This window comes from Pogonomyrmex barbatus, unplaced genomic scaffold, assembly GCF_055798465.1.
Source record: "Pogonomyrmex barbatus isolate J1 unplaced genomic scaffold, ASM5579846v1 scaffold25, whole genome shotgun sequence".
Taxonomy (NCBI): Eukaryota; Metazoa; Arthropoda; class Insecta; order Hymenoptera; family Formicidae; genus Pogonomyrmex; species Pogonomyrmex barbatus.
Genome location: NW_028297122.1, coordinates 288,451 through 307,165, shown reverse-complemented (window position 1 = coordinate 307,165; position 18,715 = coordinate 288,451). Strand labels below are relative to the sequence as shown.

Here is an 18,715-nt window from a genome sequence, read left to right as displayed (position 1 = left end):
TACTGCAACCAACGAGGTAAAGCAGTCAGAGCACAAAAATGGCTGCTTCCATGGAGACTGAAATAACCTTGATTGATGCTGAAGAAAATAAAGCGTATAAATATGAAATAATATAATATAATAAAATTATTATGATATTATATAATATTATGAAATTATTTATTATTATTAGTTTTTTATTATTTATTTTTTATTATTATTTTATACACACATATATATATATATATATATATTATATTATATTTAATATATACAATAAAATTATATTTTCTTTAATATTAGATATGCCAGCTATTATTTTAGTTGGAGCTTCAGAAAACATACTGCAACTGAGTTCCACTTTATAATCTTGGATAGTTAAAAAGCGCACGAAATTAAAACGGAACGATAGCCACAGTACACTTTCATTACGTCATAGCATGAGCACTCGGAGTGAATAAAGGAACGCACCTTATGACTACACGGGCGATTTCGTTCTTGCGCGACGCGATTGTTGATGACGTCATTACTGTGCGCGGAGCTGAAGTAGATGTGCTTACTGTCACAGACATGAGCGAGTGATCACAAAATTCAAGGTCTTTGAAGCACACATACGACATATGCGCGCGCGCACGTACGAGCGTGCCGAGCGGATCGCAACAATTCGGAGAGCTATACGAACTTCACCATGTGTGACATCACGCTTCATTGTTGGAAGTTTACGTCATTCCCTGAGTCTGTTCGCTGAGTCGACACGCGGAGACGACAGAGTGCTCGCACGCATGCACGGATGTTGTACGCACGCACGCACGCACGCACGTACGTACATACATACGTACGCACGCACGGAGCATGCACGCACGCACGCACGCACGCATGTACGCACGCATGCACGCATACAGTTATCTTCTTCTCGTCGCGGGAAAGACAACAAGTGATAAAATGTCGCCCACTCTGTTGTGGTGGCTGACTTCAGTGAGATCGTTTCGCTCATACGCTTGCTTCAGTGTCTGTTGTGCATAAAATGAAAAAGGGCTTTCACGCATCTGGTGTCGCATATAGACGTTATTAACGATTTAACTATCTGAAAAATTACTTGGAATTTTCGTAAAAAGGACTTACTGTGCAGGTATATGTCAACATTCGACGTATCAATATATATATATATATATATATATATACCATTCAAGATCGGTCACACAAGAATTCAAAAATTCTTATGTTTATATATATATATATATATATATATATAGTGTGTGTGTGTGTGTGTGTGTGTGTGTGTGTGTGTGTGTGTGTGTGTGTGTGTGTGTGTGTGTGTGTGTGTATAAAAAGTGAGATCTGTGAGAGCATCAACAACTTGGCACAATTTGGACGCCGAGTGACTTCATCACCGCTCGTTTGCTGGCGTTTGTTGGTTGTAACATGCATTGTCGACGGCAAGCATGGTGAAAATATGATCGATCGCCCGCACAGCCATTCTTGTCATCATCTCCTTCCCTAGCAAAAATCAGCGTGCGCACGACGACGACGACAACGACACAGCCATCGGCGCGCCTCTCTTTCATTTTAAATATAACAGTGTATAAATAAGTATGAGCAATAGCGGGAGTGCGCGGCGAGACTGCTCGCGTTGCCACCATCGTTAATTTTTCTCGTCTCCGCGCGCGCTCGCGAATATACGATTGTTTATCCACGCGTTTTGCACGCCAGACAGAGAGATTGAAAGAATACAAGTGAATGAGAGCAAGAATATAAACGAATAGTACGTGCCGTCTCGTTGTATGCGTTTGGAAAATTGTTATTTTTTTCATTCTTATTGCAATCTACGATGATCTTTGTGCATGGGCATGCAACACTGAATACAATCAAGGTTAGTGTACACGGCTTATTTCAATGTTGCTACAATACTTTCTCTACTTTATCAAATCGTCATCAATAAGAACGATAGGACAAAGCGAGAAATAATCGAGAGAAAATATACACAGGGAGTAAATATAAGGACAGGGTGTAAATGCCTTCAACGAACATTATTAAAGTTTGATAAAATTCCTTTGTTTGTAATAAAAATAAAAGTAAATTATGTTTCTGTTAGATTAAAATTATTGAGCAAACTTTACATCTTAACTTTACATCTTAACTTTACAATCTTAAATAACATTCTTGATATTGAATTCCAATATATTCTGTAATATAAAATCAATTTTAACGAAGTAATTGCATAGTATACGTGTATACATGAGATTTATCAATTGCGATCTTGAGGCAACAACATATGGTTATTATGCTTATCATGTGAAGCATCTGAAATACAACTTTCCTGATGTAAATAGAATATTTATTTATTTTTTTAATTTAAATATTTCAATCATTTATATGATTTAATTAATTATGTGTTCTTTATTAGAAATTATGATGTAATTACATGATATACATGGTGTATATACCTTGATAGTAGATTGGTGACATGATTATTGAACAACGAAAACATTAATATAATTAATCCCCCATTCACTTCATTTTTCTCTTCTCCATTCATACTCTACTTTTTCTCCTCTTTTTCCAATCCTTTCTTCTTCCTCGATATCTCTTCCTTTCCTTCTACCTTTTCCCTCATTGCCTCATTATAAGTTCATATCTATAACTTTATATTAAGGAGATATTAAAATTGTTTGTTTTGAGTAAACGTGATTTTTTTATGTCAATTTTTTGTATTGCATTTATAAATTTGAAAAGTCTTTTTTATAATTAAAGTATATTAATTAAATAATAGTAAAGTACATTAATATCTGAGAGGAAACTTTATACTAAAAACAAGAGAGTATTTTAAATTTAAATCTTTATCATTTTTTAGTTTAATATCTAGATCTGTGAACTCATGATAATGATTGTTCTATAAAAAAATATTGTGTATATATTTACGAAATTGGTACCTAAGATAAGCAGATTATACAAAGGAATAATATTGAATTCTTAAAATTAGATATTCAATATGATACATAAATTGAAAATTTTTTGCATATACATATATCCATAAATGTATGAGTGTATGTATCCTGGAAGCAAAATAGCAGATATAGTTAGCAGTATTGGCAGCAAATTTGATTAAAACATGTAATCCTGCATTCACATTTAGTTTACGTTCAACCGGCGAAATCTTGTTCATATATATAATCTATAAAGGTAGATTAACGATAGAAACCGAAGAGTCTGTCGATATAACTTGCCAGCAAATTAATAGCAGAAATCCAACAGATTTGTTGTATTGTATTTATATTTATTGTATTCGTTATTTAAATTACGACGTTATTCGTATGACAACGTCTTTAAAATGATGTCTTTATTCTTTTTCTACTTTTTATTTTAAAAGAACAATTTTTTATTAATGGAGAAATTAATATATTCTTTATTAAAAATTAAATTTAGTATAAATTAATTTAGTTTTATATATACATATATGGAGTGTCCAGTTAGAGCTGTATTGTTTCTCGTAGGTAGATAAAGCGAATTAAATCGAGTAAAAAGATCTTTGTTTATTTTACAAACTTCAAATAATTAATAAAAGATTTATAAAGGTCCGCGAATGAGCGTGAGTCCGCATCAACAGACAACCCAGCTTTATGCGTACTATAATTGCACGTGATGAAATATTTGGAAATATGATCTACAAATAATAGAGCATCCGCTAGTGCATATTTCGAAATACTTTGTCGTATTTCCTAATTGTGAATGCGCGTAACACTGAGATCCCTATTTAAGCTGGAAGCTCATTTATTGATAGCTCATTCACAGATACTTATAAATTAGTCTCATTAATTATTTTAAAGTTTACAAAATGAGGACTTTTTTCAATACTTTTTTTCAGTACTTTGTTCAGTTTAACTCGTTCTATCTGCTCCTTACAATTATTGTACATGTATATATAACTTATACATTAGAAATATATTTTGAGAATATTCTTAAGATATAATAAAAGTATATTATGGTCCTTGTTTTTTTCTACTAATTTGATTTTGTAAGTATTATATTTGTTAACTACGAAAACACAATCATACACACACACACACACACACACACACACACACACACACACAGAGAGAGTAAGTGCATACAAAAGCATTAATGTAAATAATTATATATCTAATCTTTAATTATATACTATAACTCTACATAGTTTTTAATTATGTAGAGATGCTGATAAATTTTACGTATGAGAAACGGATACTATCTTGGATTTCGCTTTAGTGTAATTATTGTATAAATTATCATGCAGTGATAGCGCAGGTTTTGCTCGGCTCCTATCGATAATCTGTCATCAGAATTATAGTAATAGATTATGCTTTGTTTGTTCTGTTACCAATCTATCGTCAAATTGTATGAACAGATTTTATTTGATTTCTGACATTGTGCCATCTAATTGGATTATCAGGCTCTGTTATATTTTTATTAAAATTTTCCTGGGATCATATGACATATTAATTACTGCATCTATCAAATCTATAGATATTCTGTTAACAAAATTTATTGTAGCAGATACTTGGCAAAATTTGCTTTCGACAGACGGCTCTCTGAGTACATATATATGAATACATGTGTATATAGATGTGCATATTTAGACACTCTCCTGTCGGTATTTGTTTTTTATTTTAGAATTTCCTTAAGGCTCCTGAGTACTCAGCTGAGTACTCCGCGTTGACGTACCGTTGCGGTGAAAAAATAGAAACTCATTCATTCTTGTTCATCTTATCCTTGCCCTTGTTCATCTTTATAAGTTACGTGCGGATAACAAAATTTTTTATTGCGGCTATTTTCATTATTATTCGGCTATATCATTATTATGTTCTTAATCATGCAGATGTGACTTGTTTCGTACTTACCAGATACTTACAGTAAAAATGAACAACTAAAATTATCTTTGGACATTACATATAAAAGCATTTTTTCCACTTTCAACAGCTTCAATCATGTGTTTTCTGCCTGAATAGGCTTCATTTCACGTGCCTTTTACTATTTACGTGTTATTTGACTATCAGGAAGGGAAAATGGGCAGCTACCCATTTTCACAAGTGTCTTAAAGCTATATCAGGTGTTATTTAGTCAAATATCAATATATAATCAAATATCTTTTTATTTGTAAAACTACAACAAACTTTATTGTCTCATTTCTCGCCTATGACGTCACGATTCCAATATGGCCGCGGTGAGTACTCAGGAGCTTTAAATATCATAAGAATGTAGAGATACTCGAAGTTTTGTTCACAGTATTATAAATTTGAAATATTTTTAATTAATTAAAATAGGTCAGATCAAATCTTTCAAATATTTAAATATTTAATATTTTTTCATATCTGATGAAAATTTTATGAAAGTTATTAATTTTGCATAATGTATAACACTGTTACAGTTACAGTTATTTTGTCTCAGTAACAAATTGATGATTGATGATTATATTCTTCTATTAATAACAGAACAGAATGATAACGCGTAATTATTTTTTAAATGGTAACGAATTTAATCATTATTTTTATCATTACTTTGCATATGTTCAATCATATTTTTTTTTTCTTATAGAAATTTAATACTAATACGCTAGTAATTAATTATTCATTTTAAGTATTAAAACAGTATTAGAAATTCTAGTGATCGATTACAAAGCTCGTAATGATTACAAATATTTTAGTGCTTAGGGTTACAGTAATTAAATATTATATTAAGGTTTATAATAATAAAGGTTTATATAAATTCTCAAACATAATGGATACTGTTCAAATGATAAATTATCTACGCGACATATTATTATAAATTATAATTATAAATTTTTATTATTATAAATTATAAGTTACTATAGTTAAACATTTCTAATATTTAAGTATATAATGAAATGCTTCGTTAAAATAATTTATACACATAGAAATATTGTCTTTTGAAACCTGAGTGGAATTATGTCTGAGAACAAACATATATTGCACATATTTTATACATTAAATTAAATAAAACAGATCAGCTTATAGTAAACCAGATGTCTATTAAGCAAACTCAACTTTATTACGTGCATATAAATTATGCACATAAATGTTTTTAAATTTTTGCTTTAAAAAAGAGTATGTAATTATATATTGCATATTTGATTAAAAAATAATTATACTCTCTTATTTTCTTGCATTAATCTATTTATTTTTTTTTGCATTAAAATTTTTAATATTGAAAATAAAAATAAAACTTTCGTTTATAAAACATTACAAACGGTATATGACCATTTACATCTATCTATCTATTTATATTTACATCCACTTTTATATAGAAGATATTTCCTCTAATTTTTAGAATGTTTAGAATGTAATTATTCTATGTGTGTTCAAATAAGATAATACGAAGAAATATCAAAATCATTCGCTTTAAAAAAAACATTTTTTCACAGTCGTTTTATGAAATTTTGAAGTCATTGATATTTTTTTAAATAAAATTTTAAATTCCAATTAATATTGTTTGTTTTTTCTTTATAAAAAATAACAAAATTATATTAAAAATTACTTTAATTTATATTTTAATTTATATTTTATTCTGATATATTTCGATACAAAATATAAAACATTCCATGCATTAATTTTTTAATAATTCTATTTTAATCGTTTTATGCACAGTGTAATAAGATAATATGATTATTTTTGAGTCAAATAAGTATTTTGCAATGTGTACAATCATTTTTAATATTTTTTTTAAAAGTAAATCAGATAAAATATGTAACTCCATTTTTTCAAAAATAGAACTGTATATGAAAAAATATTATTCTATATTTTTAATTTATTTTTGTACTGAAGAATCACTTTCTTCTCGATTGTATTATAATTTCTGATGCATCCTGTATCAATGAATAGTGACTTGGGCCAAGTTTATGTGCAACATTTATCCGTATATGGTGAGCCACTCCGTGTTAACATACGCGAATTGTCAAATTGACTGTAGATATGATTATTAGCTCTTAATAATGATTGGATTCATTAATTTTTTTTATGAAGCTTAATCAAATTTGAATTTGAATGAGAAAGATGTCTTCATTTTTTCCAATTCGTTCAATATGAACGAAGGGAAAAAAATAAGAAGGGAGGGTGTGCGTCACGACGGGGCCCGACCACGAACCAGTCGTGAAAACTCGTAATTATTTTGCGAAAAAATACCATCTCAGTCAGGAATCGAAGGCTCTCCTGCTTACCGGACAGGCATCTTATCCTTTCGACTACCGAGGCATGTGATGATATTTATCGCAAATAACGTGTTTAGAATAACACGTCAACAATATAATGATACATATATATATATATATATATATATATATATATATATATATATACATATATTACAATATACATATATACATGTATTCTTTCGAATCCCCACGACCGATACTCCAGAGAGATGATGGTCCTATTCTCTTGATGGATGCTATTTTAATGCAAAGTTCAAATATTTAAAAATTCTATTAAAAAATATTGTCATCTAATAACCTTTTCCAATTTTCGTCAGCGATAAATGTTTCGCATGTAGCACAGCATGCATGTACCACAGACTTAGGGGGATGGTTTAAAGGGATGGTCTAAAATTGTAATAGACGAAAGGAGTAAAAATTTAGGGATACAAGGGAATCATTCTTCGCCATATTCATCCTCTCTATCTTACATATCTAATATGTCTATGACATATTATTTGCACTATATTGGTAGCATAGTAATATAAAATAGATCCACACACACGACACACACACACACACACACACACACACACACACACACACATGACATACACGCGCGCGCACACACGTGTAAAATAAAACAAATTAATTAAACAATTATCTAATTAATGAAACAGTTTCATTTATTTTTATTAGAGAATTTGAATGCTTCTTGTGTTTTTTTTTCTACAGAAAAACTTGAAAGTTCCAATTAAGAAGAACATATATACGTTCGTATTTCTGGAAGCACAGTTTTAAATAATGACTAATATTTATCATCAGATATTAATCGAATATAATCTCAACAATCATCAGTATTTCCAGTGTAAGTATGGCAAAACTTTTTTTTATCTACATTTAATTTGGATTTATCTAATGATGCTGTAAACAAAAAGAATAAAAAATTGCTTATTGTTTTAGATACAAGACATCTACGTGATGCTGTTGCTTCCAAGTTGCTTGCAGCTGCGCAACAAGCTGCAGCATTATGCTGAAGACTCTTCTGAATGTATTGATGCCTGTATAATGTTAGAAGAATTCTGCCTATTTGCCACAGAATTGGCACGTCTGTGCGAGCGAGGGTAACAAAAAAAAAACTTTAAAGTATATTGACAGGTTTGCTAAGCACTTATCAATATTTTTGAAAGTATTAAATATAATTTCTTATAACAACTTCTATTCTTCGCAAAATTATTTCTAAACATTTTTTTTTCTTATATATCTATTTTGACCAATTATTAGGTAAACGAAAATATATATGTTTCAGGCAAAAATATTGAGCATTTGATTATAATGGGGGATGTTTAAAAACAATGAAACGCAATGTGATGTCTATTGTTACAAAATTATTTGATATTTGGAAGTACGTTCAATTACAAAACAATAATCTGCTAGCATCTAGTATATCCTATTACCACACTCTAATAAAATTTTATTTACCAATAATATAATTGACATTTCTTTTCTGTTGTACAGGTTAATGTAACTTAATGATTTAGAATAACTGTTATTTTTTATTGAAATAAAAAAATTGTGCAATATTTCTTGTTTTAAATGATAAATCTTATTTTAACAATATTGCTAACATTTATCTTCCGAAATGTTATAAAATAGTATAAACAAATTCTGATATTTTTGATCATTTTGGGCAGAACTTTTTTCTAGGAATACTTTTCATAAATTTATATACAATTTATATACAAATATATACAATTATATACAAAGTATCTTATAATTAATATTTCTCATGTATCTCTCGTAGACAGATAGACAGATTATGCTTAATCCTCTATCGTTTTCACAATAATTAATGAGATATTAAGTTATAAAAAATCATGAATAAGCATATGTCCAAAGAGACAAACCAACATTGCGAACATTCACGATTTTTAGGCGTACGGCGAGAATTTTTTGTCAAGGGGATGCTGGACTGACGAGCGAACTCCGACGAAACGTTCGCATATATGCACATCTAAACATACATAGATACATTTATGTATACATACATATATCATACATACAGGTACGCATACATATCCATGAAATTTTCAGGCAAAGTATTTTCTTATATATATAGCTCCTAGGCGCATTTTTAAAAGCATAGTAATGTTCTTTCTTGTAATTCCGTCCCGGTGAGTTTGTGTTGTTTATATCTTCAAAGTCTAAACTTTTATTCATAGAAAAATGTCAATTTAACCTCAAAAATCGATAATAAAACTGTAATTTTCTAATTTTTTTTTCCTCTTTCATATAAAATATACAGACCCGAGTGTGTTATTGTCTATATTTCAATTCTAGAAAAAGATTTTTAATTCTGTATGATCAATGAAAAGATTACTTTGTCTGAAAATAATCGGCTCAATCGGTATCTTCAGCATCGCCTTTAGAATGAAAAGCATAAGTTTGATTACGAGCAAAGTTTGTCTACAAAAATGAAAAAGCATCGACTTCCTGTTATATCTTCATATGGATTTATGCACATTCCGATATATATTTTTATAACTTAAAATGTTAAGTATTGCGAAAGTTGAAAAATAGAGGACTTTTCTATTGATTATTATCTATTCTACTTGCTCACAAAAAGTGCATTATTAACCAGATATGAGACATTCGATCTGCTTTTTATTCGCGCCGATTACTATTCAATTTTGTCAATTACAAGCAGTTTTATGTTAAAATTGATTGTAGATAGATATATATTTATTTCGTGCCTGTGTTGAACATATACGTGTATAGTTTTATAAATTTGTTGTAATAAAATCTTTGTAAATTTATTAAATATTCATTAGTACATAAATAATATTAAATTGATTATCAAGTTAATTATATTTATTATATTGATTGTCAATTTAATTATATGCTGTAATTCCAGCTTTAACATAAAACTATATTTGAAGATTGGATAGTAATTGGTGTAGGCTCCTAATAGTTAAGGTTCCTAGGTTGGTCTCCGCGGCTATATTGAACTCGTGATGTTAGCGAGAAATGACACAGTGAAATTTATTAATTTGCATGTAATTTGCAAATAAATAGATATTTGATTAAATCAACGCTTCAGATGACTTTAAAACATTTGTGAAAATAGACGATTACTATTTTTTCTCTTCTTGATAATCAAAAAATAGCCGTAAAAGTACGTGAAATGAAACTTATACAAATAGAAAAATACATGATTTGATAGCTATTGAAAGAAGTGAGAAATATGCTTTTACATATAAAATTCAAAGGTAACTTTAATTGCTGTCCATTTTTACAAATTTAATAAGTACGAGACACATCTGCACGATTAAGAATCTCAACTTGGAATCATTTTCAATGAGAATACAGTGTATCCCATTATTTTTCCAGGTAGAAGTAAAAAACTTTTTTGAGAAAGTGGATGGGTAGGGGTGAGAGGGTTTGAGGGGAGGGAGGGAGAGCATCGTTCACATTGTTTACAAAACCAAATGATAAATTAGTATGATTAGTAAACATTCTGAAATGAGGCGATACACCATCCAATTTTGATTCTAATATTATAAATAATAAATATGTTTTAATTTACAAGGAATCAAAAAATATATCAGAAAAACATGGATTAATCATTGTGATTGGTTATTAGTAAATAGAAATAAATATGAAAAAATTGCAAAAATGACTTTTTTAAAAACAATTAGTAAAATAACGGACAGGAAACAGTTATGTTATCATTAAAAGTCCAAATCGCAAGGAATAATAAAAATACATTGCATTAATCTAATAAATTATAACAAGAACATTAGAGCAATATTTATAATTTATTTAACATAGAAGCATATGAGTAATATAGAAATTAAGTGTTCCATTGTAAATTAAGGCTATTCCATTGTTTTTCTTATATAACATTTCAGAAATTAATTTTCTCTTAAAATATTCTATATCAATTCAACATTTCAATTAAAATTATAATTACCATCCACTCTATGTTCAATAATAATCAAATGAGTGGTGTGTTTCCTTTATAATTTCTAAAATTCTTGTTTGGAATTGTCTCCCAGTCTATTTTAAAAAAGTTCTTTTTGTAATTTTCTGTTGTGCTTGAATTATTTTCTAAATTGTTTTACAAAAATAATTTATATTCATTTTACAAAATTAATTTATATTCATTTAGTTTTGTAATTTTTTATATTTTTAATTACTAATAATCAATCGCAATGACTAATTCATATTTTTCTTATGCATGATCGGTCACAAAAAAGTTACAACACTCTTTACGATGATTTTCGGAATAAAAATTGTAAGAATACAAACTGCTATCTGTAAATGTATGCATGTAGTGAATAATTAAGACAGCTGTTAAAGTATATACGTACGGATGTACGTACAAATAAAACAATATATGCGACATGAGAAGCTCTTAGTAAATATAAGTGCAATGCTAAGATATAATTTAAAAAAAATAACACGTAATACATGAAGTAAAGAAAGGTAATACTAATGAGGAGTAATGCAACAAAAGAATAGCGCAACAATTAAAAAAAACAGTTATTTAATAAAATAATGAAGGTTATTGTAGTAACATTGTAAAAATTACAATACCGAACGTTTCGGTTTATATTTCAGCCAAATTTAATAGAACAAATATTTTTTTAATTACGAAAACAACATGTCAAAACTTATCATGCTGTGATCCAAAAGTAAGGTTTTCTGACATCCTAATTAAAAAATATTATATTTTCATCAATCAGTTGTGTAACTAGATGGACGATACAGGGATGGTGTCCAAAAAAGATTCCAAGTCACAGTATATAAATCGCCAACACAAGAAAATAAATGAATAGTGTAGTCAGCGCATATCAGTATATCAATATTGATATTATATACTTTACATGCTTTTCTTAAAAGTCTGACTGTTTTTCCAAGTTTCAAGAAAAAAGAATATTCTTTTTTCTGAAAGAACAAGTGTATCACTTATACTGATTGCAATACCAAGCGATTTAAATTAAGATAGGTGAATGCTTTACAACAAGATACACTATCCAAGTTTAGAATAATATTGTAAATACTATAAATAAATTATTTTTATATTAATAATGTAGATATAAATGAGATAGACAATGTGTAGATTTATTTATTAAACAAGAAATTTATATTCTTTGTATGGGAAATTTCGAATAATCGATCGAATTTATGTGCCTTTTTAAAAAATGGATTATATTTCCGAGGCATTTCTGCCTGAAAGGTAACTAATTTCAAGAGGGAAGATTTATGGCCGCTTATGTAATAGAAGACTTAATTTTGCGTTTTGCTAATCGCCTTCTCTCATTTGCTCCATTCATTTTCTTTTGATTTTTGAATCGAATTTTTAGATCAATCTTGAGTTTTTAGATTAAAATTGATTAAATAAAATAAACCTTAACATAATCGAAGACAAAACGATAACGAGGCAAACGATAGTTTGCTTTAATTTAATTTTTTGAAATAACTTTACGATTCTCATATTGATATATTTTAATAGATTTTTATAGATTAATTTTAAACCGTACTGTACTTACAATTTTGAAATATAGAAAGAAAGGTTGAATCATTATCATAAATATGAAATGACTTTAAATAATTATAAAATCTTTGAAGTGCTTTATAAAATTGTTTTCTTATTTATAATAAACATTACAAATACGCACGCGCTATTTATTTTTTTGATATTATATGCTTTCAATTAAATAAAAATTCAAATTTTAATCTGTCGCAATTATATATATATATATATATATATATATATATATATATATATATCTTCTTAATCCTTTGCAGCATCATGAATCGCTCGACAATCTATCTTTTTCCGCTTTTTAATTATTTTAACAAATTTCTTGATGAATACTCAATTAAGAACTCCGCGTTGACAATAGTGATACACCGTCGTGATAAAAATTAGAAGCTCATTCATCCTTGTTCATCTTATTCTTGTCCTTGTTCATCTTTATATTACGTGACGTGTGAACAACGAATTTTTTATTGCAACTAATTTTGTTATTATGTGCTTAATCATGCAGATGTGACTTGTTTCGTATTTATCAAATTCGTAAAAATGGACGGCAGCTAAAGTTACCTTTGAACTTTATATATAAAATATATTTTTCACTTCTTTCAACAGTCTTTGTCGAATCGTGTGTTTTCTGCCTGAACAGGTTTCATTTTACGTGCCTTTTTTTACTTATTTATTGACTTTTGCTTATTTATTGACTATCAGAAAGGGAAATGATAGCAGCCGTCCATTTTCACAAGTGTCTTAAAGACTTCAAACACCTCAAACCGTCGTTTTAATCAAATATCTATTTCTTTGCAAATTAGTTGCAATAAACTTTACTGTGTTATTTCTCGCCTATGACATCACAACAGCATCGCGCATCGCGTTCCAATAGCGTCGCAATATTATGATGTTATATTCATATCAATTACTCAAGAGTCTTAAGTCTCGATTTTTGTTTACATAAAGTTCAAATGAACAATATGAACATATGAACATATGAACAACAATACAGCATAGAGAATACAAAAAGAAATAATTTATTTTAAATCTTCGAATTATGACATGTATTTTTTTTCTATTCCGTTTTTGATTTAAAAAAGTTTTTAAGAGTTTCACAAAATTTCACTTTTATGTCACCAATTCTAAGTTCTTTTTCAGATACAAAAAGAGAAATCTTTTTAGTTTATAAGAATTCATAATAAAAACGAAATAATTTTTAGATAATATATCTAGCAAATACAAATATATTTCTCAAAAATATTAGATTCCTAAATTAATTTCTACACAAAAATGGAATTATGTCAAAATATATTTATCTCCAAGATATTTTATGGGCTTTTATATTACTTCACCATTATCTCATTAAAACTTGAGTCAAAAATATTTATCAATGTTGTGCTTTTTCTGTCCCTTTGTTTTTTTTAATTACAAGAAATAGAACTCCACCACGTCTATTTGTCGGCGACACCACTCTTCGCGGATAAGCAATTTCTTTTCGAACTTGTTATGAATAAGGATTTTTTTATAGAATAAACTGTAAAATTACGATTTATTAATTCCATTATTAAATTATATACTTCTATGGAATCCTTTTTAATTTCTAATATAGATGAAGGTAAAAAAAAGATGTCAAGTATAGTGGATACTTGAAAAAAAAAAAAACTGTTATTAACCAAGTTAAAAGATAGAATCTAATTGACAATATCTTTTATTTTCTTTTTACTCCAACTCAACAATGTGGTAATTCTTTAAAAAAAAAGTTATGTTACGAAATTGCCATATCTAATGCAATTTTAGTTGTGATCAAGCTAAAAAATAAAATCTAAATGCTAGTATCTTTGTGATCTTTGTATTCATTGAAGAGCCTATTCTAACTCAAATGTACTCTACTAGTTTTAATTAAAAAATAAAAAAATTTGTTTCCATATTGCTAACTCAACTCGAATGATATCATTTGTATAAAAGATTTGATATCAATGGCGCCAAGTTATAATCCAATCTTCCTATTCTCACCCAAATGATACTAGCCTTAATTCTTCAAAAAAAGAAAATTTCGTTTTCACATTGCCAATTCAAATGATTGTAATATATAAACTTTGTATAAAAGATTCGATATCAATAATTGGCGCCAAGTTATAATCCTACAAACATGGAGTTATAAGTCCACTTTAGTCAGATTATATATTTCAATCATATAAAAGATTTGATAAACCATTGTTTTAAAAAAATAAAACTCAAGTAATAGTATCTTTAATTTAAAAATAATAAAAACCAAATTATATGTATATCCTTCTATCCATTTAAGACTTCTTTTTCTAACCCAAGTGGTAGTAATTATTTAGCTTTAAAGTATTATTATATCACAAAATTGTACTCAACCTACATTTTTATCATAAAGAATTAAAAAGTAACAGTATAAAATAAATGATAAAATTTTATTTAAATAAAAAAAATTTTTATGTAAAAACAATTAAGTACTGCTCATACCTCTAAAAAGAACACGAATAAGTGAATATATATAATTGTAATGATCATATTAAATAATAAATCTTGCCTTTATTTATAACATTCAAATAATGATTTTATCATTAGTTAAATAATTTTATCATTAGTTTTACATTTTTGTTTGATCTGAGCAGCGCCAAGTGTTTTTACATAAAAAATTTTTTTTATTTAAATAAAATTTTATCATTTATTTTATACTATTACTTTTTAATTTTTTGTGATAAAAAGGGTAGATTGAGTAAAGCGATTTTGTGATATAATAATATTTTAAAGTTAAATAATTACTACCACTTACTTGAGTTAGAAAAAGAAGTCTTAAATGGATAGAAAGATATAATTTGGTTTTATTTTTAAATTAAAGATACTATTACTTGAGGTTTATTTTTTTAAAACAGTGCTTTATCAAATCTTTTATATAATTGAAATATATAATTTGACTAAAATGGACTTGTAGCTCCATGTTTGTAGGACTATAATTTGGCACCAATTATTGATATCGAATCTTTTATATAAATTTTACACATTACAATCATTTGAGTTGACAATGTGGAAACGAAATTTTCTTTTTTTAAAAAATTAAGGCTATCATTTGGATGAGAATAGGAAGATTGGATTATAACTTGGTGCCATTGATATCAAATCTTTTATACAAATGATATCATTCGAGTTGAGTTGGTAATATGGAAACAAATGTTTTTGTTTTTTAATTAAAACTAGTATCATTTGAGTTAGAATAGGCAGGCTCTTCAATGAATACAAAAATCATAAAGATACTACTACATTTAGATTTTATTTTTTAGCTTGATCACAACTAAAATTGCATTAGATATGGCAATTTCATTAACATAACATAATTTTTTTTTAAAGAATTAAAACTACTATCACATTGATTGAAGTAAAAAGAAAATAAAAGATATTGTCAATTAGATTCTATTTTTTAACTTGGTTAAAAACAACAGTTTCTTTTTTCTTTTTTTAAGCGTCCACTATACTTGACATCTTTTTTTTATCTTTTTTTAAAAAGGTAATTTTATAGTGATACCAGACATTTTGTAGTATTAACCATCTTTTTATATTCGAAAAGCACATCTCGACATTTTTATACTTGAGATTTTCTTTTTTATAATTCGCACAACGAGAGTAAATAGAATAGAGAACGAAAGAATGAGCGAGATAACATATGTATTTGGTCTTTTTCCACGTGTCCGATTGGCGGTCGACGACATCGTTGAATTTCGCGGCGATAATTAGTCATAGTTCGTTTCGGAGTGTGATGTTTATTATATATATAAATACTGAATTAATTATACGATTATAAAAACAGTTACAGAGAGAAAGCCAAGTTGAAACATTTATGTAAAATGATAATGTTAATATTCTTTGCCATTTAATTAATGTTTATAAATTTTTATAAAAATCGTGAAATAAAAAAATACTAAAATTAGTTAATCAGTTGAAAAGAATCTGAAGTCGAATTGAAATATTCATTTAAGAAAATGATAACGTTTTTATATTTTTATACTCATCTAAATCCATAATTTTATTAACTCCATCGTTAGTAGAGTTGCATATGTATACACAAGTTCATTTAAGATCATTTATGTTTCTTGACTGTTGATAATTTTCATAGAATTTAACATGTAAATAGAATATAACATGTAATTTAATAATATAACTTTTATTATATTTAACCCGCAAGAAGAACAAACGTTGAAATAAATAAATAAATATCTTTTTTTCATAAAAAGAAATAAAAGAATTATAAAATTTTTTCAACTTGGCTTTCTATTCTTCTAAACATTAATCTTTGCCATTCAATTAATATTTATAAATTTTTATAAAAATCGTGAAATAAAAAAATACTAAAATTAGTTAATTAGTTAAAAAAGATCTGAAGTTGAATTGAAATGTTCATGTAATAAAATGGTAACGTTTATATATTTTTATACTCATCTAAATCCATAATTTTATTAATCCCGTCGTTAATTTAGAGATTTATTTGTACACATAACAGGTTCATTTAGAATATCATTTATCTCTTTTGACCGTTTATAATTTTCATGTAACATATGTCTCTCCTAAGTATTTGATAAGTTTTACATAAACCTGTAAGAAAAATAGATGTTAAAATATTTAATATAATGATAATCCTGAAAAAAATGATAATTTTGATTAGGTACAATATGTTTTTTTATACTTTTATTAATACAGTTTCATTGAAAAGATAATTCAGTTTTATTAATGATACTACAATATTTAAAATATATATTTCTTATACTTTTTTTCTTATATGATTATTAATACATTTCATTAAGAAGATTCTGTTTTATTAATAATAGTTAAATATATCTTTTTATTACGATTTGATATCTTTTTAAATTATTTAAATTAAATTAAATTAAATTTTAACAACTATGTAATATATGACAGTAATATGTACATTAATATGTATCTTGATAAAAATATAGATCAAATTATTAGATTTTTACCTGTTTACATATTGATTCTAAAATATGTCAGAATTATATCAATTTTTAATATCAAGGAAATTAGAAACGTTTGTGTAAATAATAATCAATACTTTTTCCTTAATTTGCTTAAGATTTGAAGTATTTCAGGATGTTGCTTTATAGTTTCTTTTTGTGAAATGTATGATACATGTAATTTTGATACAAATACAATTTGTTTTTTTATACTTTTATTAACACAGTTTCATTGACAAAATAACTCTAATAAAGTTTTATTTAAAAAATTCAATTTTATTAGATTATTAAATATATCTTTTTGACATATTGTTTAAACAAATATATCATAATATGATCAAGAGTTGCACAACAATCTATACAAACCGTAGTATCTGAACATTTGCTTTCATTTCTGCAGAAAAACACAAATACATACATAAAAGACAATAAAATAAAAAATAGAACTTACCTACAAAATAATAGACATAAACATGAGTTATTACATTCCGAAACAAATTATCACGCACTGTCAAACTCGCCGCGAATATCAACATCGTTGGCCACCGACGTTGGCGATCGACATGCAGAAAAAGAATAAGCATACTATGCAATAGTAGTAAGCAATTTATTAAATATACTGTTAATGTGTCCTTTTGGATGCACGCATATTTATTATTATATTGATACCCGAAACACTACCGTGTTTACATCAATCAATTTGACCCAGCGGATAAATCAGACCGATAAGTCAGAGTCACTACAGCAAAAATTCGAAATTACCGGAAAGGAATTTTTTTTTAAGTATAAGGATTATCTATATTAGAAGTGTAAAAAAAGTAGGATATCATAAATTTTTACTTTCATAATTATTATAAATAAATCAATAAAAATTTACGCTTTTTATGATAAAAATTTATTTTAAACCAAAGTATTATCAATATAATATCGAAACAGCAATTTAGGCAATTATGTAGGATTTTTTAAAGTATTTCAAAATTTTGTTAGATTTTTGCTACGTTTATTTTTTTTTGTTACAAATTAATACTCTTTTAA

The 18,715-nt window shown here is 27.1% G+C and overlaps 1 protein-coding gene across 11 annotated transcripts in view; it reads left to right on the top strand.

The window, feature by feature from the left end:
* Positions 1–477: 477 nt before the first annotated feature.
* LOC105423820 (uncharacterized) overlaps positions 478–18,715 on the top strand; it is a 30,878-nt gene continuing 12,640 nt past the window's right edge. For 3 of the 11 annotated variants that reach the window (XM_089078626.1, XM_089078627.1, XM_089078620.1), the window contains exons 1-4: positions 486–1,108; positions 1,481–1,849; positions 7,895–8,027; positions 8,123–8,283. In XM_089078626.1, coding sequence (XP_088934752.1) covers positions 8,141–8,283 — 143 coding nt within the window. In that variant the 5' untranslated portion in view covers positions 486–1,108; positions 1,481–1,849; positions 7,895–8,027; positions 8,123–8,140. Of the gene's footprint in view, positions 1,109–1,480; positions 1,850–7,894; positions 8,028–8,122; positions 8,318–8,468; positions 8,565–9,094; positions 9,225–18,715 lie in introns of those variants that run through there. The other 8 variants (XM_089078623.1, XM_089078625.1, XM_089078624.1 and 5 more) reach the window with 8 other exon arrangements.